General features: G+C 42.0%; 1 protein-coding gene across 16 annotated transcripts in view; it reads left to right on the top strand.

Moving 5' to 3' along the window:
* Positions 1–26,055, top strand: part of APBB2 (amyloid beta precursor protein binding family B member 2) — a 363,347-nt gene that overhangs the window by 222,705 nt on the left and 114,587 nt on the right. For 13 of the 16 annotated variants that reach the window (XM_082464206.1, XM_082464207.1, XM_082464202.1 and 10 more), the window contains one exon: positions 22,188–22,396. In XM_082464206.1, coding sequence (XP_082320332.1) covers positions 22,188–22,396 — 209 coding nt within the window. The remainder of the gene's footprint in view (positions 1–22,187; positions 22,397–26,055) is intronic. The other 3 variants (XM_082464198.1, XM_082464194.1, XM_082464197.1) reach the window with 1 other exon arrangement.

A 26,055-nucleotide genomic window follows, 5' to 3' on the forward strand; every position in this document is an offset into this window, starting at 1 on the left:
TTTTTGGGGACTTCCCTGGTGGTCCAGTGGTTAGGACTCGGCACTTTCACTGCTGTGGCCCTGGGTTCAGTCCCCAGTCAGGGAACTGAATCCCAAAAGCCGGGAGACACAGCCCAAAAAAAAAAAAAAAATTGTTTTTTTTTCCCCTCAGATATCTCTAACCATCTAAGCGGCCTGTTTTTTCCAAAGCACAGAGTGCCTTATCCTGTTTTCGCCTTGAATTCCTTTCAGGGTGTACTGTTTCAGGCAGCAACTGCAGTGGCTAATGACTTAATCCTTGTAGAAGTGGATGGTGGGCAACCTTCTTTGTTTTACCCTAAGTAGAAGATTGTCCTAAATGATCTCTAAAGGGAGGTGGTAGTGCAGGGAGGAAATGGTTAATTAAAAAAAATGGGTGATTAGGAAAAGTCTCTTGGAGGAACCCACCCTTGAAGGATGACCAGGTTTTAGTGTGGAGGCAATGGAGAAGAAGGGGATTCCAGCCCAGGGGAACGGCACAAGCAAAGGCACAGGGCTGCAGAAATGTATGGCTTGTTGCGAGGCACTGAGTATGCACCTGGCCTGGGCTGGAAGGGGCATAAGGGAGTGAGAGGGCAGAGGGCGCGGAAGGCATTGAAGGGGGCATTGATTGGATGCACTGCCATGCTTAAGGAGGTCGATTTCTTTTGTGCAGGAACAAGAACAGGGAGTGGTTGAAATGGGTGTTCTCTGGGAAATTACCAGCTGCGGTATGATTAGCAGGAACAGTGTAGTCACCGTAATTGATTATGAACCATTTTCGAATCCAGGTGAGGCTTTTGAGAGCTTGGACTGATGCAGTCTGTTGGGGTTGGCGGCCGTGAGTATGAGAGCGCTGTACCGCTCCAGATTCATTTCCTGAAATGGATAGTTTTGTGTATTGATTAACAGGTACTCGGGAGCGTGGGTTCTGGTGTGCGGCCACCTGCCTTGAATCCCAATTCTGCTGTTACTAGCTCTGGGAACCAAGAGTCAGTGACTTACCCTCTCTAAGCATCATCTATAAAATGGCGATAAGATAACACCAACCTTCAAAGGTTCTCATAAGGAGTAAGTGAATGGATAAACGTAAAGTGCTTAGAACAGTGCCTGGCACGTGGCAAGCACTTCAAGTAAGCATTAATGTGGATGCTGGTGTTGATGAAATGGAAACATGGCTGAGTATTTGGTACTTTTTCATAATTTTTTTAAGCAATCTCAAGAAAATAAGTTATCTGACTCTATTCCTCCCCAAACATCTCAGTCTGCCCCTCTAGAAACACTCACTTCTGGTTAATTTGATGGGTAGTTATTGACCATCCATTATGTGCTGAGCATTGTGCTCAGTGCCAGGGATACAAGGGTGAAAATGCTATGGTCTTGTCATAAAGGAGCCTAGAGGCCTTTAGTAGGTGGCCATTGGTCCACACAAAAGAGTGCAGGAAAAAATAGTCCACATGTGACAAAGGACCACACAAGTCAGAGAGAGAAAATGAGCAAGGGAGAGAGGGGGGATTACTGAATACATAATCTCTAAATTGTCACTGCCAAGGTCATTTTGATTTTAAAAAAGCACCTCCCAGGAGTGGATGCTTAAATCATATATTTGTGCAACTATATTGATAAATTATATTGGGCTTTTCCAACTATATCTTATTATTTTAAACCATAGCTTTGGAATAAGTTGTAGTAGAAATTTCTTTTCCTTTAGTCTAGTTTAGAGGACTGGGCTTAAATTTCTGAAGAGTAGCATTAATCCTAGAGACATTTTAAAATGAGAGCAGTGGAAGGTTGTGAGTGGTTCAAAATTGTTGGCAATTCCTGACCTGGAATTTTAATATTTAATCCTGAACCGCTTTTATATCCTTCCAGTCAGGGGGCCCTATTATGTTTTTTACGACCTTCCAATTTGAGGCTCCAAAGAAATTTTTATAGAAAGGACCCCTCTTGTACCCCTGGTTTACTGGAGGCCTCCAGACCAGTGCCATCCACTAGAAATACAATGTGAACCACATATGTAATAGTAAATATTCTAATAACCACATTAAAATAAGGTAAAAGAAACAGGTGAAATTAATTTTAATCGTGTATCTTACTATTTAACCCAGTATATCTGAAATATTGGGACTTCCCTGGTGGCACAGTGGTTAAGACTCTGCGCTCCCAATGCAAGGGGCCTGGGTTCGATCCCTGGTCAGGGAACTAGATCCCACATGCACGCCACAACTAAGAGTCCACATGCCACAACTAAGGAGCTGGTGAGCTGCAACTAAGGAGCCTTCCTGCCACGACTAAGACCCGGTGCAACCAAATAAACAAATGAATAAATAAAGTAAATAAATAAACAATCTCATCTTTAAAAAAAATAAACTATTATCATTTTGACATATAATCTGTATAAGAATTATTAATAAGATATTTATATTCTTTTTATTGTGCTGAGTTTTCCAGGTTCGGTGTGTGTTACACTGGCAGCACATCGTCACTCGGACTAACCACATTTCCTGTGCTCAGTAGCCCCACGTGGCTAGTGGCTACCATATTGGACATCACAGCCCTGGAACTTTGGCCTTTTCAGAGCCCTGGGCCACTTCAGTAGCTACCTAAACAGTGGCTGTTATATTCGATGATTTTTCAAAATTAATGTTTTCATTGTTAAGGAAAATACGTAAATGTGGAAAAGTGAGTTGGATTTGGATCTCAGTTGCAGACAGTTGAGTTAATCATAGGCCACAATTCATGATGTATTTTCATCACTGGTCCATAAAAAACATCTTGTTTTATGTTCTTACTTAATTACCTCCTGTTTTATTCCCTTACCTCGCTCCTATTCTCTCCACCCATGGGCAACCATACTAATGTGTTTAATGTGTAACTTTCCATTCAGAAATGTACCTGCGATGTACATTATTGTTTTTTGTGTGTGTTTTCTTAATTTATTTAAAGGGTGATTTTTCCCCATGTGCTGTGTTTTAGAGGTCTATCCATAAGGCTGGGTGGACATTTAATGCATTGTTTCTAACTGCCGCGTGGCACTCTGGTGTTTCCCTTTCTCCCCTTGTAGAATGGTGGGCTCGCAGGGTGTGCCCCTTTCCCCAGCACCGTACATAATCTCACAGGGGACACCCTGGCTTGGATCCTCTAGTGGAACCATGTGAGGAGGTGTGAGCTCCACACTTAGTATTGCTGGGTTATACGGTGTATATTATTTACTTGTTTTGAAAAAAAATGATATCTTTATCTTATTTTTATTGATGGATATACTTTTTTTGAAATGTATTTAATTTATTTATTTATTTTTGGCTGTGTTGGGTCTTTGTTGCTGCGCGAGGGCTTTCTCTAGTTGTGGTGAGCAGGGGCTACTCTTTGTTGCGGTGCATGGGCTTCTCATTGCCCTGTCTTCTCTTGTTGCAGAGCACCAGCTCTAGGCGCGCAGGCTTCAGTAGTTTTGGCACATGGGCTCAGTAGTTGTGGCTCGCGGGCTCTAGAACGCAGGCTAAGTAGTTGTGGCACACAGGCTTAGTTGCTCTGCAGCATGTGGGATCTTCCCGGACCAGGGCTCAAACCCGTGTCCCCTGCATTGGCAGGCGGATTCTTAACCACTGCGCCACGAGGGAAGCCCTGGATACATACTTTTATATAATTTTGTTCAGTGAAAAATACGGCATTGCAAGTGTTTGTTGAATCAGATCCTTTTGACTGGTAAGGTGAATCAAATTGTGGCTTTTTTTTTTTAGGACTCGCTAACCGATTCAATTCTTATAAATGTGTTTCTCAAACCGACCCAATGGCCATGAAAGAGGTCAACTTTCCCAGGGTGGCCAGTTGGAATTTGGGCCAAGTGCAAGTAGCCTTTATTCACAATAAGAAAATTTGCAATTCTTGCTCTATCAGCAGAGTAGAATATATGTATTTTTAATGAATTAGTCATCAAAGCAGAAAGTGGAAGAAAAAAAGTTGTTACCCTTAAAGAAAAAATCCCATGAAAAATATACACCGAAAATGCACTCTTTTAAAAGTAATTTATGCTGTTTGTTTCTCCAAAGAGAATTAAACAAAACAAAACAAAAATACAGTGTTTTATTTCACTCAACTCCTCTCCGCTCCTGGCTCCATGGTTAGGTACTTTCCACTGTAATATTTTCTAAAGGGAGGGATACATGCTGTCAGTTCATTTATCAAAGTGCACCTGTGACACAGGAAGACACACAAAGTTTGTTTCTACAAGGAAGGAAACACAAACAACTGTCTTGGGTGAAGTTTCCACGTCGTCATACACTTGTCCCCACTGATCTCTGCCTATTTGCCTGCAACAAGGAAGACTTTGACACAGCATCTGATTCATTTGCTTCCAAAGAGTATTCCTCTGTACCCACTTCTGAGATCTAAGGCTCATTTGTGTGTGCTGAGCAGAGTCTTCTCTCAAAAGGCCTTTAGGTTATAGTAATTTCTTTCAGAGAGGAAGTAATGGGGAGAGTCGAGGAGGAAGACGCTTAGAACATATCAGAATTCAAGAACAGACTGACCGTCATTTACAGACGGACACTAGCTACTGGTAGATCTAGAAAGAAGGAGATGGAACTAACCCAGAACACAAACTTTGTACAAATCAGAGTTTTCACAAGTAAGAGGCTTAGATTTTGAGACGAGGAAAAAGAAACCTATTTCTGTAGCATAATAAGTTTGGAATCCTTCCCAGACACCCTGCAGATAAGAAACCCCTAATGCTTCAGGAGCATTTTTCTAGTAGGAAAATAATTTTAGCATACTGCCTGGGATTCATGGCCTAGTGGGTAACCAGTACATTTGTGGGTAAATAAAGACTAGCAAACTGTGATTCTACTTTCTTTTTGGATGTCAGTGCAAAGTAGAACTCAGCTGGGACTCAGGAGGCAGGCAGCTTAGTGGTACAGGCCACAGCCTCATTTTCCCTCCCTCCCTCCCTTCTTCCCTAGCTCCCTTTCTTTCTTCCTCCTTTCCTTCTTTGTCCTCCGCTTTCCTAGAGGTCTCATTCATATTGGTGTTATCTCGGTAGCCTCTGAAGTTTCAGAGGATGAGATATGAGAAAAGGGAGCCACTCCCAGCTATATCCACTTACCTTCAGAAAACTTACATTGCACACCTACTATGCGCGAGACATGTTTGCGGTACATCGCAAATGCGGTACATGTAAATGCGGTACATTTAATCGGTTGATTAAAATAAAAAGAGGAACAAGCTTGATCTTGGCTCTAAGGAATTTCAATCTGTTTAATTTGTGATTAGTAGCATTTCTATGACACTTTTTCTGATCTTTTTGCTCCTGAGGACCCACAACTTAAACACCAGATAGTTCCACATCCTGATCACTAAAGAAATCCTTCTAAACTTTGAGCACTAATTTATTGTTTGAGATTTCTGAGAATAATTATTCTGTTTACTTGTCCTTTCCTGGAATTTTGGCGCAATTACCTAATACTGTCTTATGCTCGATTCTATTACGAGAAGCATAAAAAAATGAGACTTTCTACACGTGCATCCTTGGCAGATGGGATCCACAAATACCCCTGCCTCTTTTCTGCCAGTAGCCTCAGCATCTTTGAAAAACTCAGAGCTCTGTGTACCACTCTTTCATTGCTGGAAAAGAATAACCAAGCTATTGCACAGGTGTGCATCAGCTAATAGGTTTTGCCATTTTGTTTTCCCCTGGAGAATCTTTGCTTTTGTCTCCTGACCTAGAATTGGAAAGAGTAAGGGAGGAGGATGGTATAAATCAAAGAATCAAAAGCCTTGAGTCAAATGAATGGCTGAATGTTGCTTGTGGTTGGTTGCATCCTGATAGATACTTTTTTTGAGGTTTGTGAAAAATTAGGCCCAACACAGTGTCTGCATTTGGTATTTTTTACAGGAGTTGGAGATGAGGTTAAAATGCTTGGATTGGTGGGGGTGAAAATGAACGAATGAGAACCAAAGAGGTTATATTCCAACAATATGCTGTTTTGGAAAGTGTCGGAGGAGTTGGGAGTCAGGAACCTGGGTTTCTTAACTCAACTCTATAATTTAGATGCCTGTAAGTTTGGTACTGAATATGGGGGTTGCAAAGACAATCCATTAGAAGCTGTTTCTTTCCTAGGTACTACTAGGTCTGGAATTCAGTTTCCTGCCATTAGGTGAATGAGTTAGGATCAACTTCAACTGCTAGTAATACAAGACTCTAAAATAACAATGACTTATTACAGTAGAAATGTATTGCCCTTTCACGTAGAAACCTGGCAGTTAACAGTCCACTGATATAGTGGCTCTGTTCCACAAAGACCTCAGGAACCTAAATTCCTTGACCTTACTACTCCAGCATGCCTAGGGTATAGGCAGCGTACTCACGGTCCAAGGCAGCTTGTCTGTTCCAGACAGCAAGAAAAAAATGTGCCTGCCAGCTATTTTATAAGGAAGGCCCTTAGAAGCTGCCATACAATCCTTGTACTTAAATCCCAGTAGTTAGAATGTTACCTGCATGCAAGGGAAGCTGAGAAATGTATTCTAGATGGCCATGTGTCCAATAAAAAGGAAGAAGACACTGGATACTGATGAACACCTTGTCGTGCCGGCTGCCTTATTTATGAGACCCAAACACCAGGCTTCTCATAGACAAAAGGAAAAGCACAGAATGGTTTGCCCAGTTAACTTTATTATTAAAAAAAAAAAGTTTACACGTAATTACCTAGTGTACAACATGATTATAATTTAGAACAAGATTACAAAATAAAACCACCTGCATGCGATGTGAAACGATCATCAGTTACTGCCTTTCTACTTCGAGTGCTGTTTACCACATGCTAAGTTCCTCTTAGATTTGGTGCTTAGGAAAAAGTTTCTTTTTTGGTAAACTTCTTTTATTAGATAACTAAAACTTTGTAAATTTTAGGGGCAAGAAATTAAGTTTCTTCTCAACTCCATGGCTCTATTTTCTCTTCTTATTTTATTGGTTTCAAATACATTTATTATCTTTTATATAAGCTGCTTCAAATTCTCTTTTAATTTAGGTGGAGAATAAATATTTCAGAAGAGTAATAAAAAACAGCTTTTACCCTGATCCTTTTAAATGTGTTTTTAAAAGTTAATCTCAGAAATCTCTCTGAACTCCTCCACCCCATCCATAGCCTAAAAACCCTATTTTACATTTTACATCAAATGTTAAAGCTTGTCCACTAACCACTTAGGCATACTGAACAAATTACGTCAGTTATGCTGATTTTTTTTAAGGGCACTTAACCTTTAAAAATACATTTAACAAATAGAATGGTTCCTGAACAAAAATACACTGAGATTTCTCCACAGTCAATGACAACCAGTTTCTCAACCTTGATCAAGTTATATAACGTTGCTGAAATCTGTATCTTAACCTGTAAAATGGAAATAGTATCTCCTCTACCTGTCTTGTAAGATTTTGTGGGATCAAATGAGATTGAATTAGTTACAAGACTTTGAAAATTCCATAGTGCTCTAGAAGTGCATGCCCTTGTTCTTGTATCAGAAACAAAATATACACATTTTAATCTATGGGAGTATAGTTCTATATGCTCCCACACACCGATTTTGACTTTAGAAAAGATGGCATCCACTTCCACTTGCGCTTTTAACATGCTGATAAAAGGCCAAATTGTAGTTGGTTGTTGAATACTTTGTTGATTTCCTAGATTCTCCATAATCATCTTTTGTCCTAATACTTAATGTAGATGAGAAGGCAAGTCCTCTCATGCCACTGTGTAGAATAATAATGACCTTGAAGTTGGTCTAGGCAGCCCCTAGAATAGCTTCCACCTTGTTATCAGTGCTATTGTGTACCAGCCTGCGGAGGACCACAGCTCTTAAGAGAAAAGTGTATTGAAGACCCTGCCAAAATACTGGAAAAGAAAACAGGCTTTATTTAATATACTTTCAAACCTGTCTACCTTGAAAGAGTATGGTGCCAGTAGTAATTGTATCTGTGTAATTGCATGGAAGCCAAAGAAAGATTGCTGCCCGAGGTGGCATTTTGTCTTTTCTCCAACTGCTCACTGTGAAAGAATAATCAAATGAGGAAGATGTGTGGTTGGTTGACTGCAGACATGGCAGCTGGACACGTTCTCTGAATGATGTTGTACAGTTGCTTAATCTCCATATGATTATAGGTCTTCCTGTTACACAGTGTTTAGGCACTAAATACCTAAACTTGAAAGCAAAGAATATTAGGGCTGACTTGTTGATCTTCCTGCCAAACCTGAATAATCCCGTCTGGTATTGAACAGGATGCATTGCTGCCATTCAGTTAGTTGAGTGGTATAGTCTGACAACTGGAGGAAAAAGTAATAAACCTGCCTAGCAATTTTATATACATATGTTGCAACCTTTACTTTTTAAAATCACCAACAAGTTGCTGATTCAAGAGCATGGCCACCTGCACCCATTCTCCACTTTTTATTGTGAATAGACTTTTGAATTTTGGAGATTGGTTGGCTTCAACACAGGTGTTTCCCAGCACATCTTAGAAAAACAAGATTGAGGTTATTGAAATGGTCTGTAGCTTTCTTAAAGTACTATTCTCCATTCAAGTTCTAAGGTTTTATTTTTACTTTTTTTGGAGGGATGGGAAGACTTTAAGCCTGCGGCTTCTCAATAGTGATTGTAAATTATGCTACTTTGTACTTTGTGCACACTCTAAAAGGAAATAGTGTTTTAGGTTATATTTCATATCTTAAATTTTAGTATCTCCTTTTATAACTTGTAAGAAAATACATGTTTTACTGTGTGTTTCTAATGAGACCTTATTATGATATTTAAAATATTCTGCAGCCAGGTCATATGATTAACTTCAGTTATATGTATGTATAGGTATGGATGTATGATTGGATATTTACAAATACCAATTTTTCCCCCTGGATAATTTTTAGTGGCTTACATTTCATGCCCTTTAGTTTTTAAATTTGTCTTTGCAGAGTCCCCCTGACTCTGTTTTGATTTTGGTTAACAGTCTGTGAACAGAGAGGCATAATTTCCCTTTTATTTTCCACCATCATTGGATCAGTTCCTATTTACATACTTTCTTCTTTTTTTTTTTTAATATTTATTTATTTATTTTGGCTGCACCAGGTCTTAGTTGAGGCATGCTGGATCTTTACTTGTGCCATGTGGGTTCCTTAGTTGTGGCATGCATGCGGCATCTAGTTCTCTGACCAGGGATTGAACTCGGACCCCCTGCATTGGGAGTGTGGAGTCTTTACCCACTGGATCACCAGGGAAGTCCCTACATACTTTCTTGAGGACATAAGGTAGAGCAGAAGCAGTCTCAAAAGAAGGATGTCTTAAATAATAAAGCAGACTTCATAAACTATTTTGTTCTGATTTCATTTCTGCTTCTTTAATGGCTCAACTGCATGACATAAAGCAGCCACATGCTGATTTTTTTTTTTTTTTTTTTTTTGGGCTGTGTTGGGTCTTCATTCCTGCGCGCAGGCTTTCTCTAGTTGTGGCGAGCAGGGGCTACTCTTCATTGCAGTGCGTGGGCTTCTCATTGTGGTGGCTTCTCTTGTTGCAGAGCACAGGCACTAGGCCTGTGGGCTCAGTAGTTGTGGCTCATGGGCTCTGGAGTGCAGGCTCAGTAGTTGTGGTGCACGGGCTCAGTTGCTCCGCAGCCTGTGGGATCTTCCGGGACCAGGGCTCGAACCCGTGTCCCCTGCACTGGCAGATGGATTCCTCAGAACTCTTAGTTTTTCAATGAAATGCACTATGGTTGATGCCATTTCAAAAATGTTTCTATTACATAGTATTTTCCCCCAAAGCCACATTTGAATGAAGTAATGAATAGCAAATAGTAACAGACATTTACTGAGTGATTGTTACATGCCTGGCTTTGTGCTGGGCACTCTGTTCCACATCAACTGTATGGCACAGAAGCTGTCATCAGTTCTGTCATAGTAAGCAGACAGGCCATTAGAAATTAAGCTGTTTGTCTGAGGTCACACAGCTAGCCAGCATTGGAGCTGAGATTCACGGCTGTCCGCTGTCTCCAGAGCTCCTGCCTGCGATAGTAATGTGGCCCTGAAACAAATTTAATAGAGTAAGCCCAGCAAAAACTATGTCCCCAGTGAGTTTAAATTAAGAAATATTGTGTTGATCTTATGCCAAACACTTGATAAAAATACACAAAGTATACAGTATTGCCAGGCCCAAATTTAAGAACCATTTAAATAGTGAGTTCTTGGAACATTTACTCAAGAATCTTTAAGAGAGCTTGATTCAAGATGGCGGAGTAGAAGGACGTGCTTTCACTTCCTCTTGCGAAAGCACCGGAATCACAGCTAACTGCTGAACAGTCATCGACAGGAAGACACTGGAACTCACCAAAAAAGATACCCCACATCCAAAGACAAAGGAGAAGCCGCACTGAGACGGTAGGAGGGGCGCAATCACAGTAAAATCAAATCCCATAACTGCTGGGTGGGTGACGCACAAACTGGAGAACCTTATACCACAGAAGTCCACCCACTGGAGTGAAGGTTCTGAGCCCCACGTCAGGCTTCCCAACCTGGGGGTCCGGCAGCGGGAGGAGGAATTCCTAGAGAATCAGACTTTGAAGGCTAGTGGGATTTGAACGCAGAACTTTGACAGGACTGGGGGAAACAGAGACTCCACTCTTGGAGGGCACACACCAAGTAGTGTGTGTATTGGGACCCAGGGGAAGGAGCAGTGACCCCATAGGAGACTGAACCAGACCTACCTGCTAGTGTTGGAGGGTCTCCTGCAGAGGCGGGCTGTGGCTGTGACTCACCGTGGGGACAAGGACACTGGCAGCAGAAGTCCTGGGAAGTAATCCTTGGCGTGAGCCCTCCCAGAGTCTGCCATTAGCCCCACCAAAGAGCTGGGTAGACTCCAGTGCTGGGTCGCCTCAGGCCAAACAACCAACATGAGGGAACCCAGCCCCACCCATCAGCAGACAAGCGGATTAAAGTTTTTCTGAGCTCTGCCTACCAGAGCAACAGTCAGCTCTACCCACCACCAGTCCCTCCCATCAGGAAGCTTGCACAAGCCTCTTAGATAGCCTCATCCACCAGAGGGCAGACAGCAGAAGCAAGAAGAACTACAATCCTGCAGCCTGTGGAACAAAAACCACATTCACAGAAAGACAGACAAAATGAAAAGGCAGAGGACTTTGTACCAGATGAAAGAACAAGATAAAACCCCAGAAAAACAACTAAATGAAGTGGAGATAGGCAACCTTCCAGAAAAAGAATTCAGAATAATGATGGTGAAGATGATCCAGGACCTCGGAAAAAGTATGGAGGCAAAGATCAAGAAGATGCAAGAAATGTTTAACGAAGACCTAGAAGAATTAAAGAACAAACACCAGAAGAATTAAAGAAGAAACAAACAGAGATAAACAATACAATAGCTGAAATGAAAAATACACTAGAAGGAATCAGTAGCAGAATAACTGAGGCAGAAGAAAAGATAAGTGACCTGGAAGACAGAATGGTGGAATTCACTGCCGTGGAAAAGAATAAAGAAAAAAGAAGGAAAAGATATGAAGACAACCTAGGAGACCTCTGGGACAACATTAAACGCAACAACATTCGCATTATAGAGGTCCCAGAAGGAAAAGAGAGAGAGAAAGGACCCGAGAAAATATTTGAAGAGATTATAGTCGAAAACTTCCCTAACATGGGAAAGGAAATAGCCACCCAAGTCCAGGAAGCAAAAAGTCCCAGGCAGGGTAAACCCAAGGAGAAACACGCCGAGACACATAGTAATCAAATTGACAAAAATTAAAGACAAAGAAAAATTATTGAAAGCAACAAGGGAAAAACAACAAATAATATACAAGGGAACTCCCATAAGGTTAACAGCTGATTTCTCAGCAGAAACTCTACAAGCCAGAAGGGAGTGGCACAATATATGTAAAGTGATGAAAGGGAAGAACCTACAACCAAGATTACTCTACCCAGCAAGGATCTCATTCAGATTGGATGGAGAAATCAAAAGCTTTACAGGCAAGCAAAAGCTAAGAGAATTCAGCACTACCAAACCAGCTCTGTAACAAATGCTAAAGGAACTTCTCTAAGTGGGAAACACAAGAGAAGAAAAGGACCTACAAAAACAAACCAATGACAATTAAGAAAATGGTAATAGGAACATTCATATCGATAATTACCTTAAACGTGAATGGATTAAATGCTCCAACCAAAAGACACAGGCTTACTGAATGGATACAAAAACAAGACCCATATATATGCTGCCTACAAGAGACCCACTTCAGACCTAGGGACACGTACAGACTGAAAGTGAGGGGATGGAAAAAGATATTCCATGCAAATGGAAAAGAAAGCTGGAGTAGCTATACTCATATCAGATAAAATAGACTTTAAAATAAAGACTATTACAAGAGACAAGGAAGGACACTACATAATGATCAAGGGATCAATCCAAGAAGAAGATATAACAATTATAAATATATATGCACCCAACATTGGAGCACCTCAATACATAAGGCAACTGCTGACAGCTATAAAAGAGGAAATCGACAGTAACACAATAATAGTGGAGGACTTTAACACCTCACTTACACCAATGGACAGATCATCCAAAATGAAAATAAATAAGGAAACAGAAGCTTTAAATGACACAATAGACCAGATAGATTTAATTGATATTTATAGGACATTCCAATCAAAAACAGCAGATTACACTTTCTTCTCAAGTGCACACAGAACATTCTCCAGGATTGATCAAATCTTGGGTCACAAATCAAGCCTCAGTAAATTTAAGAAAATTGAAATCATATCAAGGATCTTTTCCAACCACAATGCTATGATATTAGAAATCAGTTACAGGGAAAAAAAACATAAAAAACACAAACACATGGAGGCTAAACAATACATTACTAAATAACCAAGAGATGACTGAAGAAATCAAAGAGGAAATCAAAAAATACCTAGAGACAAATTAGAATGAAAACACGACGATCCAAAACCTGTGGGATGCAGCAAAAGCAGTTCTAAGAGGGAGGTTTATAGCAATACAAGCCTACCTCAAGACACTAGAAAAATCTCAACTATCTAACCTTACACCTAAAGGAACTAGAGAAAGAAGAACAAACAAAACCCAAAGTTAGTAGAAGGAAAGAAATCATAAAGATCAGAGCAGAAATACATGAAATAGAAACAAAGAAAATGATAGCAAAGATCAATAAAACTAAAAGCTGGTTCTTTGAGAAGATAAACAAAATTGATAAACCTTTAGCCAGACTCATCAAGAAAAAGAGGGAGAGGATTCAAATCAATAAAATTAGAAATGAAAAAGGAGAAGTTACAATGGACACTGCAGAAATACAAAACATCCTAAGAGACTACTACAAGCAACTCTGTGCAAATAAAGTGGACAACCTGGAAGAAATGGACAAATTCTTAGAAAGGTATAACCTTCCAAGACTGAACCAGGAAGAAATAGAAATATGAACAGACCAGTCACAAGTAATGAAATTGAAACTGTGATTAAAAATCTTCCAATGAACAGAAGTCTGGGACCAGGTGGCTTCACAGGTGAATTCTATCAAACATTTAGAGAAGAGCTAACACCCATCCTTCTCAAACTCTTCCAAAAAATTGCAGAGGAAGGAACACTCCCAAACTCATTCTATGAGGCCACCATCACCCTGATACCAAAACCAGACAAAGATACTACAAAAAAAGAAAATTACAGACCAATATCACTGATGAATATAGATACAAAAATCCTCAGCAAAATACTAGCAAACAGAATCCAACAACACATTAAAAGGATCATACACCATGATCAAGTGGGATTTATCCCAGGGATGCAAGGATTCTTCAATATACACAAATCAATCAATGTGATACACCATATTAACAAACTGAAGAATAAAAACCATATGATCATCTCAATAGATGCAGAAAAAGCTTTTGACAAAATTCAACACCCATTTATGATAAAAACTCTCCAGAAAGTGGGCATAGAGGGGATGTACCTCAACATAATAAAGGCCATATATGACAAACCCATAGCAAACATCATTCTCAATGGTGAAAAACTGAAAGCATTTCCTCTAAGATCAGGAACGAGACAAGGATGTCCACTCTCACTACTGTTATTCAACATAGTTTTGGAAGTCCTAGCCATGGCAATCAGAGAAGAAAAAGAAATAAAAGGAATACAAATTGGAAAAGAAGAAGTAAAACTGTCACTGTTTGCAGATGGCATGATACTATACATAGAGAATCCTAAAGGTACTACCAGAAAACTACTAGAGCTAATCAATGAATTTAGTAAAGTTGCAGGATATAAAATTAATGCACAGAAATCTCTTGGATTTCTATACACTAACAACAAAAGGTCAGAAGGAGAAATTAAGTAAACAATTCCATTCACCATTGCAACAAAAAGAATAAAATACCTAGGAATAAACCTACGGAAGGAGGTAAAAGACCTGTACTCAGAAAACTATAAGACACTGATGCAAGAAATCAAAGGTGACACAAACAAATGGAGAGATATACCATGTTCTTGGATTAGAAGAATCAATATTGTGAAAATGACTATACTACCCAAAGCAATCTACAGGTTCAATGCAATCCCTATCAAATTACCAATGGCATTTTTTACAGAACTAGAACAAAAAGTCGTAAAATTTGTATGGAGACACAAAAGACCCGAAAAGCCAAAGCAGTCTTGAGGGAAAAAAATGGAGCTGGAGGAATCAGACTCCCTGACTTCAGACTATACTGCAAACTACAGTAATCAAGACAATATGGTACTGACACAAAAACAGAAATATAGTTCAATGGAACAGGATAGAAAGCTCAGAGATAAACCCATGCACCTATGGTCAACTAATCTATGACAAAGGAGGCAAGGATATGCAATGGAGAAAAAGACAGTCTTTTCAATAAGTGGTGCTTGGAAAACTGGACAGCTACATGTAAAAGAATGAAATTAGAACACTCCCTAACACCATACACAAAAGTAAACTCAAAATGGATTAGAGACCTAAATGTAAGACCAGACACTATAAAACTCTTAGAGGACAACATAGGAAGAACACTCTTTGACATAAATCACAACAAGATCTTTTTTGATCCACCTCCTAGAGTAATGGAAATAAAAACAAAAATAAACAAATGGGACCTAATGAAACTTAAAAGCTTTTGCAAAGCAAAGGAAATTACAAACAAGACAAAAAGACAACCCTCAGAATGGGAGAAAATATTTGCAAACAAATCAACGGACAAAGAATTAATCTCCAAAATATATAAACAGCTCATGCAGCTCAATATTAAAAAACAACCTAATCCAAAAATGGGCAGAAGACCTAAATAGACATTTCTCCAAAGAAGACATACAGATGGCCAAGAAGCACATATAAAGCTGCTCAACATCACCAATTATTAGAGAAATGCAAATCAAAACTACAATGAGGTATCACCTCACACCAGTTAGAATGGGCATCATCATAAAATCTACAAACAGCAAATGCTGGAGAGGGTGTGGAGAAAAGGGAACTCTCTTGTGCTGTTGGTGGGAATGTAAATTGATACAGCCACTATGGAGAACAGTATGGAGGTTCCTTAAAAAACTAAAAATAGAATTACCATATGACCCAGCAATCCCACTACTGGGCATATGCCCAGAGAAAACCATAATTCAAAAAGACACGTGCACCCCAATGTTCATTGCAGCACTATTTACAATAGCCAGGTCATGGAAGCAACCGAAATGCCCATATACAGACGAATGGATAAAGAAAATGTGGTACATATATACAGTGGAATATTACTCAGCCATAAAAAGGAATGAAATTGGGTCATTTGTAGAGACATGGATGGACCTAGAGACTGTCATACAGAGTGAAGTAAGTCAGAAAGAGAAAAACAAATATCGTATATTAACACATATATGTGGAACCTAGAAAAATGGTACAGATGAACTGGTTTGCAGGGCAGAAATAGAGACACAGATGTAGAGAACAAACGTATGGACCAAGGGGGGAAAGTGCCAGGGGGGTGGTGGTGGTGGTGTGATGAATTGGGAGATTGGGTTTGACATGTATACACTAATATGTATATAAGAACCTGCTGTATAAAAAAATAAATTTAAAAAAATTCAAAGAAAAAAAAAGAATCTTTAACAGAAGAATCCTCAGTTACAAATAACTGTGTATTTCAGGGACACTAAATATCTTAATATTAATTTTTTTAAAGGAAAATAAGGGAAAAGAGTTAGAAAATCAACACTCCCAAAACCGTTAAGAGGTTTATTACAGCTGTAAAAAGGATGCAACCACAGGAAAGCTCAAGTGAGTACAATGTGTAATTTTTCTGAGGCTGTGATAGACACTTCAGGGTCCCAAATATGCCCTGCAAATAAATATCAAGAAATAGCAGGGGCCCTGAAACTGTTTTAGGTCAGCTTTCCTCCCCTCTGTCTGGCAGGCCAGCGGCTCAGATTTCTGAGAGCTCACAGATTTTGGACATTTAGGGCTCATTCCCTTGTTTCCACAGTCATTGTTTTTGCCAGTTCCTTTGACTGCGGACAGTTTCACCCCGGGTTCTGAACAGCCTCTGTATGCTGCCTGGAACCCTCAGCAAACCTATAATAAATGATCCGGACCTGGAGTCCTGGCTCCACGCTCTTGTCTTCAGAAGTCGGTGGTGAAGCTGGAGGGAATGAAGAGCCTTCTTGCTGTTTTCTGACAAGGAAGTTCTAGGTCCAGAAAAAATAAAGGGACTAAGTAGTGAGTTAGGAAAGGAGAGAGAGGCAAAGGAAGCAGAGCACCGGTGACCGGAGAAAGTGTTTTAAAGCTAAATTCAGGTAGTTTGGATTAAGGCATCTGGCTCCCTCTGGAATGACAGAGCTCAAAAGAGAAGCCAGCAGTAGCTGCAGCTAAGACTTCCGAAGAGAGAGGTTTTTCTTCTCTAAGAATGGGAGCATTGTGCAGATTACTCTTCTGATTTTGAAAACACAGACCACACAAGAGCTTCAAGAGCTTGCCTTTGCATAGAGGGTGAATCCTTAGCCCTTATGGCCTTAAATCTTATCCTAGACCACTCACATCTCATTCAGTGACTTTCTGTTGTAATGACACAACAGGCTGTTCCCTGCCACATGACCTTTGCACTTGCTGTTCCGTCTTCCAGGAGTGCTGTTCTCTTGTCTCTTCCCAAGGCTGGTGCCCCTTCTAGTTTAGGGTGACATTGTTCCTTCCTCAGACCATCCTATCCAAATAGCCCACCCTATCCCCAGACACAATGGATCCCATTATACCTGAATTGCCTCTTTTATTCATTACCATATTCTCAGCTTCTAGAATAGTGCTTGGAATGTATTGGAGGCCCTCAATGCAAGAGAATGAATGAATAAATGGGTGAATAAATGAAAGAATGATTGAATATAATTCACATTTTTTATTCTCTGGAGCCAGCAGTTAGATGGAGTTTGGTGGAAAAGATTAATTACCTTTTCTGTTTTCCTAGGCCAATGGTTCTTAAAAGTGTGGTCCCAAAACCAGCAGCAAGAAATCAGCACCACCTGGGAACTGTTAGAAATGCAGATTCTCAGGCCCCGCCCCAGAGCAACTGAGTCAGAACCTTGGCGGGGGGGTGGGGGTAGTACCCAGCGATCTGTGTTCTAGCAGATCTCCAGGTGACTGTGAACCTTGAGAACCACTGCCCCAGTTCACGGATGCTGGGCCCGGGTCTATCTGATGAACTCTGCACCCCCCAGCCCTAGAACAATGCCTGGCACAGAGTAGACAGGAAATATTTGTTGAATGAGTTAACGTCTCCTCTTTCCTCACAAGGTGCTCACCCCCTGCCGTGCACACTGAAGGCACTGGGTATACAACTCTCAAGGAAGGGAGTGAGTGCCATTAAGAGGACCAGGGGGAGGCCTCTTGTGCTCTACACTGCAGACGTTGCCAAATTTAGAATCCCAGCTCACCCATCCCTCCTTCCTGTGGCCTCCGGAGCAAGAGGGGAGATTTCCAGCTGCTGCTAGACGCTAATTCGTTTTCATTTGACCCTGCCGTTCCTGCAAGTGAGCCCAGGGGAGAGGGTGATGAGAGGCAGGCTTGCTTCACACACAGACCCCACCAGGGAGGAGAGCAGGAGAGAAGTGGTAGAGGTGGAGCCAGGCCGACAGCGGCACTGGCGCCCAAGGCGGCTGGAAGGGGCGGGTCCTTGCTGCTCATAGACGGGCTCCTTGTTTCTATGCCAAGTATTGCTCTTGGCCCAAGAGGCTCCCAGCACAAGAGAGACTTTCTGGGGCTCTCGGCCTTGCTATTTTTACACTCCGACTTCCAGGCCCTGCTTCTGGAACAAAACTGCAAACGACAGCGTGGGCCACAGAGCCACTTAGAAAGGATATCTATAGCTTTCTGCTCTTACCACTGAACCGTGTCCCCCTTCCCTCTTCTCCTTGAAGGTGACTTCAGCAAGATGCAGTGATGCAGTGATGCAGTGATGACATGACAGGAGACCATAAAGCTTCTTAGCCGTGAGATCCTGTAGGGAAGGGAGGAGGGAGAAATAGGTGGGATCTCAGTCTCTGCTGTGTGCCTGGGTGTGGCATATGATCCTCGAGTTTCCCGTGGGAGAGGCTGCAGATCCATGGACCAGCTGACGTGGCTGCCTGGGTTTGCTGGATGCAGAATTAGGGAGGGAGACACGGAAGGGACGACCCTATGCAAAGCCTGTATTGGAAGTGTCCTTGCATGGATGTACCTAGTCTCCAGGGCACATCTTGGTGCCCTCACTCACCAACTCTGTAACCTTGGTCAGGTCAGCTGGCCGGTCTCATAGCCTCGGACTTGAAGCCATTGTGTCCTTTCTTATGTGTCCCCCCCCCACCCCGGCCCCTGCCCCGTTTATACACCTTCTAAATTCCCCCAAGCTGACCACAACTGATTTTTCTCAGATCTCTGAAAAAGTAACATCCATTTCTACGTAGGGGCATAGTTTACACCCCTTGGCTTTAAACCAAACTGCCGTCCTCTCCGAGCCTTAGAAATGGGATAACCATAGTGTGTCCTTCATAGGGCAGCAATGGACACTCCACGAGTTCCTGCAATAAAGAAGCAATAAAGCAGCTGGGTATTTCAGCCCACAGCCCACATCAGCGTCCCTGTTACTTTTACTGTAAATAACAGCACAGTTGTTAACAGCTCCTGAGAACCTCATGGCAGCATTAAGAGAACTTGGGTTTAAGCCTTGAAAGGCCCGGCTTCTTGTCTTGGCTGGCTATTATTCCCACTCTTACCTTCTGGTGGGATTGATGTGAGCATTCAACTAATCCCTGTTTTCAAGGAAAATCATGCATACAAGACCAATATTTAAAACAGATAAAAATGTTGCTGCAACAGTCAAAAGACTCTGGACAGGCCTGGAATTCCACCTACCTGCACCACTGTCCTTCTCCGCAATTTGATAACATTTGAAAACCACTGACCTGTTGAATAAGGTCCAGGGTACTTATTTAAATGTGTACATAGTTTTATGTAGGGAAACAAAGCACATTGGGGCTTTGAAGATTGAACAAAATGAAGTGTAATGGCACTGAGGTGCCTCAGAAGGCATATTTCTTGCTGTTCCTGTGGAACCTATCAATAAAAAAAAGAAACAAAATCTCACCTCCAGCCCAGGACTCTTTCCAGTTTATCATATTGTATTTCTTTTTGTCCATAACAACATTCACATATGCCTTCAAGGGAAGTAGACATGCTCTTAACTAGAAGCTAGTATTCCCGAGCCTTGTGAAGTTGCTCTGTTTTATGAAATTACACAGAACTGATTTCTTCAGAATTCTTCTTTTGCTAAGCGCCAAGTTCAATTCCCATCATTCAGGACTTCATTCACTTATTTCTCCCTCCTTCTTTGTGCATTCTTCCTTCTTATCTTCCTTTCTTCCGTCTACCCATCTGTCTATCCATCCATCCACCATCTATCCTCCATTCATCCAGCTCATTGTAATTGAACACCTGCCATGCTAGGTGTTGGAAATATGATGGTGAACATGACAGAGATAATGTCTGCTTGCCCTCACGGGGCTTACATTCCTTACAACCAGGGTAGGGTGATGTGGAAGGGATTCTATAAATGATTCTGAACTGCTGATAATACTGTAGATGTGCCCACCTCACTTCCTCCATCATCATCATCTCATCATCACCAACTTCTAGCAACAGAATAACCCCGCTTGTAATTTTTATTCCAACAAAATCTCACCAGAAATTCAAAATATAAACCAAATATAAGTGAATGGGTCTGGTTGAAACAGAACAGACCACTTTCTGCCATGCAGCCCAAGGCCCCTCTCAACCACTTTGGAAAGCCACACCTGAAGACTGCTGACCTTGGTCTCTGCCCTTGGTCTGATGTGATTTCATATTCTCATAGTGGTATGTAGCTATTCTTCATGTATGCTAATGTCCCAGCTGTAGAGACAACGGGGATACGTGTGTAAATTCAGGCCCTCAGACCTTAAAAACAACAGAAACGGTAACTAGCATCCTCTTTATGTCCTTTTAGTTTCCATCTCGAGCTTGTTGTCTGTGAGCTGCTAGAATTGGACAAGGGAACACCCTTGGTAGGGTTTTCTCCAACTTAATACCAAGACCTGTGTGTTTTACCTTTCCCATCCCAGTTGAAATATTTAAAACAAAATAACAGCAGAAACAACCGTCTCACCCCCTAAAACGGAGACAGGACAGAGGAGTGTATGCACGTGTTTGTTTCGAGTTGTTTCTGAAAGATTTGGGTAACTTGAAATTATTTAATCATGCTTAATTTCCTGTAGGGGGAGGGGAAATTTCCATCATAATTTGAGACAAGTGGCAGTTTTGCCTCTGGCAGATTTAAATGAGAAAAGTGAATGCTGGGATGCTAAACAACCGCATGAATGCACATCTGTGCCCATAGCCTTAATCAACTACTTTGTTTGGTTTCTTTTTTTCTTCTTGCGGCTGTAGCAGCCTCAGTGACGCCAGCCCACATGATGCAGTGACATTTGCTGAGAGCAAGGCCCACGTACTTTCTCATTTAAATTGCTGTAACGGCTCCAGCCTCTTGTGAATGACCACATAGAAAAGGACCTCATCCTTAGAATGAAGTGATCCCCAGATTTAGAGCACAAGTTTATTAAGTTTTTCTACCTATGTATGTTGATAATAGCCGCCTGCGATTCCTCCATTATGCCTCCCTCTCTGTGGATTTCTTACTCTGCTTCCTCATGTCTCTCCTCTCTTCTCTAGCACTTTAATCCATTTCATACTCAACTCAAAGAAGGCCAAAAATGAGATTTTTAAAAACTAATAGTTATCCAGTATATTAATAAAATATTGATATAAGCCAGGAATGACTGAAATTGCCCAGTAGATGTATTTTATTTCACACACACACACATATACAGTTCTTAAAAAATTATTTTTTGAATTTAAATGCCTTTGGACTTTGCACGCGCTTACCAGTTTGCCACAGTCCTCACCATTCTCTATTGTATCCCACACCTATCCTCCTTCATGCATTTATATTACTAGCCGGTTTTTAGAGTCAGTCTGGTTCCTTTTCGAATTCCAAGGCTTTTTCAGTCTGCCCTCCTTGGGAATCTTCTGTGTGCAGTTTAGAATTCTAGAGTATTACAAAAGACATGGCTACTTTGTAGATGTTTACAATCAAATGGGAGGAGTTGTTAAAGCAAATGAAAGGTATAAATCCAGTACTCATAAATCCAGTAACGCATCCAGAAAGCAGTTAAAAAACATTAGAGTTGTACTCATTGCTGGGAATGATACATGATCCCAGACAGTAAATCTTACAAATGTACAAAGGGATACAGTAGGTTTTGTGTGTAACCTTGCAAATTTTGCTTGGGTAGTTGATTCTGACTAATGGAGCTTTAACCTGTTCGTTCATAGAGTCCTTGGAGCTGTAAGATGACTTGATAACGGGTCCTTTATATCCATGTTCTCAAGTGTCAACCTTCCAGTTCTTTCCATGTTTCTTTCTGTATTCCCCCTCTTTCCATACTTCGTGTCCATAGGATGGCTTTAGTTCTCATTTGGGCTATGGACACATCTGCCTGTGGAATTCTCCTGACTGTTGGTAGTAAAATTGGAAGACTGTAATTGTTTCCTCTTTTAATAAAACCCTCTCTTTTTTTCCATTTTCCAGCAGATATATGGACTGATCACTCCTTTCAGACTGATCCGGATTTGCCACCTGGCTGGAAAAGAATCAGTGACATCGCTGGGACCTATTATTGGCACATACCAACAGGGACGACTCAGTGGGAACGCCCTGTCTCCATCCCAGCAGATCTTCAGGGTTCTAGGAAAGGGTCCCTTAGTTCTGTAACGCCATCTCCCACCCCAGAGAACGAGGTAAAATGGAGTGTCTTTTTGATGGCTTAGTAGAGTGGATGTAACTTGTGATTTCTCTTTAGACTCATTGCTTCTGCCCCAACAGGTCATCAAGGTAAGCTTTTGATTTTCATGCATGTTGCATTTGAAACCGAAATGCTTCCTCTTAGTGAATAGTGTTAATACCATCTTTCAGGGATGTTTTCATTTTTTTAATGGCTTTTGGTCTCTTGAAACACCATTTCAGGTACAGAAAGTAAGAGAGGCTGATTAATGAGAAGTGGTTAAGATTCCCTGGGGCTCACTGAGGCAGTAATTTACTCTGTAGGTGCTGTTGCGTGGTGCTGGTTCCATAAAATATTTACACACAGAAGAATGTCTCTTGGCCAGATGTGTTATAATTACTGCATATCTTATTAATATCCGTGGGCTCATTTGACTGCATGGAGAGAATGTCTGCAGGAATAACCCTTGAGAGCCCTTAAATGCTTAATTTCTAATAAAAAAAAAAAAAAAAAGAGGATCTGCTTATTTAGCAGAAGTGACATTGTTTTAGAAATAATTAGCAGTATAAATTTGTTCTGTCCCTGAGGATGAAATCTGATGTTTAAACAAAGAATTGAGGCATTAAAAAATTCCATCATGGTATTTATTAATACAAAGATCCCTGCAGTGAACCTTTGTAAATCCTGATAACTAAATATTGAAGAGAATTACAGTGGAAAAAGGTCAGAGTTAAGTAATGGCTTTCCTGGAGAAAAAAAGTTTCTTTCCTAACACACGGGCACTTCTGCCTTTTTTTGATCACAGTCTTCTTCTCTTTAAACAACTCATTTTCTTTTACTTTGAGGACATGGAAGGAATTTGAACTGCATCTCTTACCCCAAAGTTTCTCTACATATTTGCTGCTATTATCACCCTTCCCTTCCTGTCTTTAAAAGTAAACAACATCTTCCATTATTTACTTGCTCTTCTCTGGGAGGCAAGAAGACCTACATTCCAGCCACATTCCTGCCGTTACTGGGCTTTGGCATCTCACCCCACCTGGGCCTCAAATTCTCCATCTTTCAAGGGACGGGTTGAGGCGAGCTATAGGCCCCGTTGATAGACCAGGGCCTTGGTTTGTTGGTACTTGGCCCTGATGATCAGATATGTGCTTCAGTTCCACTGAATCACTTAGGATTTTGTTGCTTATCACTGGGTGATTTTGATAACTTTTTATCAGCATAATATTCCTACTCTCAGGGCACATCCCATTCAGTCGATTTATTCGCCTTATGTGAGGTGTGCTGGGGGGTAAAGATGACCCAACACAACCTGCTGCTCGTGGAGCTCAGCATGAAGTGGAGCCCTCTTCCATTCCGGCCCAGTTACCTCTTGGCATTTCTCCCTGGACCGCAGAGTGGCCTCCCAGGGGCTGAGCGGGCCAGGACGCCCCTGGGCTGTCACTGAGGCACAGAGTTCCTCTTCCTTCTTCACCTGTACTGCTTGGCTCTTGGCATCTCTGTTAGAATCTTTCTCCATTCCAGGGCTCCATCCCCCTTATTGTAACCCTTTACCATCTTCACCCCCAGGGAGTACCCTGCAACCAGAGAATGCCCGGTTGGGAAGGGGGCATTGGCACCAGTGTCTGTCCGTTACAGACAGGGAAACCGAGGCACAGAGAGGCCAGTGACCAGCAGCCACACTGGCTCTAGAACGCAGGGTTCCCGAATCCTCCTTGAATTCCAGGTTAGAGTTCTTCTCACTTGGCTTCCCTGGCTCCGAGATCTCAGCCTACCTGCTTTCTCTTGGTCCAGAGGTGAGGAACTCAGACTAACTTTTGAGATACCATTTCTGTTCAGTGAATCTCTTGTCCTCTGTATGTGGAAGAAATGAAGTTCGTCTCAAAGCCCACCTCCTGAGGCCGAGGCGTGGGTGGGGTGAAGCCCAAGGAGGGCATCCCGAGGTTTATGTGGCTCGGATTTTTACTTCTTTGATTAATATGGTAGACTTCCACTTTCATGTTTTCTGCGAAAAGTCTCAGGAAGAACGCGGCACAGGTGGGCTGCTGGCCCTGGGGATAATTACTGGGAAGCAGCGTCCTCTTCTCATCCCGGAGCCGCCTTCCGATGCCCACTGTTGCCTGCTCTGCCCCGTCCGTGCCTGCTTCCACCCCCTCCCGCTCGCTGCCTAGCCCCCCTTCCCAGGCTCAGACTGTGTGCTATGGCCGCCTGCCTCCCTTGCTGTCCTGGAGTTCAGTGTTTCCATCACATCCCCACGGGTCAGCCTCCCGGCTGCTCTCCATGACTTTTTGTGGCTTTCAGGGTATTTTCATAAACGTCACTTCACTTGTCCCCTTCAAGACTCTTCACGCGGCAGAGATGACAGCTATTATGCTTCCCACTTAAGAGAAGAGGTAACCGAGGCTCCGCGAGTTGAGTAACCGGTAGGCAAGTGGCGTCAGGGTGGCAGGATGGTTCCATTCCTCTCTTCTGTTGCCGTCGTGTTGGACAAAGCCTTATCCCTCCAAGAAACGTGTTGACAGATGTGTAGTTTTTTGAAGTTTCAGAGAGAGGCTCATTCCCAGCTCTTTATTTTTTTTTATTAATTCTATTTATTTATTTTTGGCTGCATTGGGTCTTCATTGCTGCGCAGGCTTTTCTCTAGTTGCAGCGAGCGGGGGCTACTCTTCGTGGCGTTGCCCAGGCGTCCCATTGTGGTGGCTTCTCTTGTTGAGGAACAAGGGCTCTGGGCGCACAGGCTTCAGTAGTTGTGGCACGCGGGCTTCAGTAGTTGTGACTCGCGGGCTCTTGAGCGCAGGCCCAGTAGTTGTGGCGCACAGGCTTAGTTGCTCTGTGGCATGTGGGATCTTCCCGGACCAGGGATCGAACCCGTGTCCCCTGCACTGGCAGGTGGATTCTTAACCGCTGCGCAAACCAGGGAAGTCTCCCAGCACTTTAAATAGACCAATGGGATAGATGTTCTTTGGATCAACATTTTGGTTGTTTGCTTCATGTACATTTTTTCCCCTGGACATCAGGCCATCCACTAAGTCAAAGAACCAAGCAGATTTAAAAGGCAATACATTAAAATCCTAGGGGCAAAGGGATGAGCAGATAGGTAGAGAGGAGAGGAAGGGGAGAGGTGGGGGAAGACACAGACTGCTACGTTCCCAGGTCCGGCAGGTGCTGACACAGATATTAAAGTAGAAGCACTAAGGGTAATCGAGTGTTTAGGGCGCCAGCTTCATGCCTTGTCTCCTTACTCCTCATAAAACCCTATGCATCTGTACGACAGTTGTCATTACCTTTCTACATTTGACAACGCACACAGAGAGGTGAGGGAGCTTGCCCAGGATCACACACCTAAGACCTAGTGGAGTCAAGCCTGAATGGAGGTCTGCTGGCCCCTGCCCCTACCCCAGGTTTCACTGTGTGTGTATCGGGGCTTGGAGAGCCTTGAATGGCTTCATCTCACTCCAGGGGAGGGCGGTGACATATGCAGCACCTTCTAGAAAATGACTTCTCTTGATAACATTGTCTCAGGTGCTAATAACAGTTGAAGAGAAATGATTATATCTTTGATGCCATTTCTTTGGTCCCTAAATAGAATCTATTTTGACTAATTTGGAAACATGAGAGAAAGCAAAATGTTAAGGGCGAGAAGAAGCTTGTAATATGTCGCGTTAGAAACGCATA

The sequence above is a fragment of the Balaenoptera physalus genome (genome assembly GCF_965194825.1).
Source record: "Balaenoptera physalus genome assembly, chromosome: 5".
In the NCBI taxonomy this organism is placed as follows: Eukaryota; Metazoa; Chordata; class Mammalia; order Artiodactyla; family Balaenopteridae; genus Balaenoptera; species Balaenoptera physalus.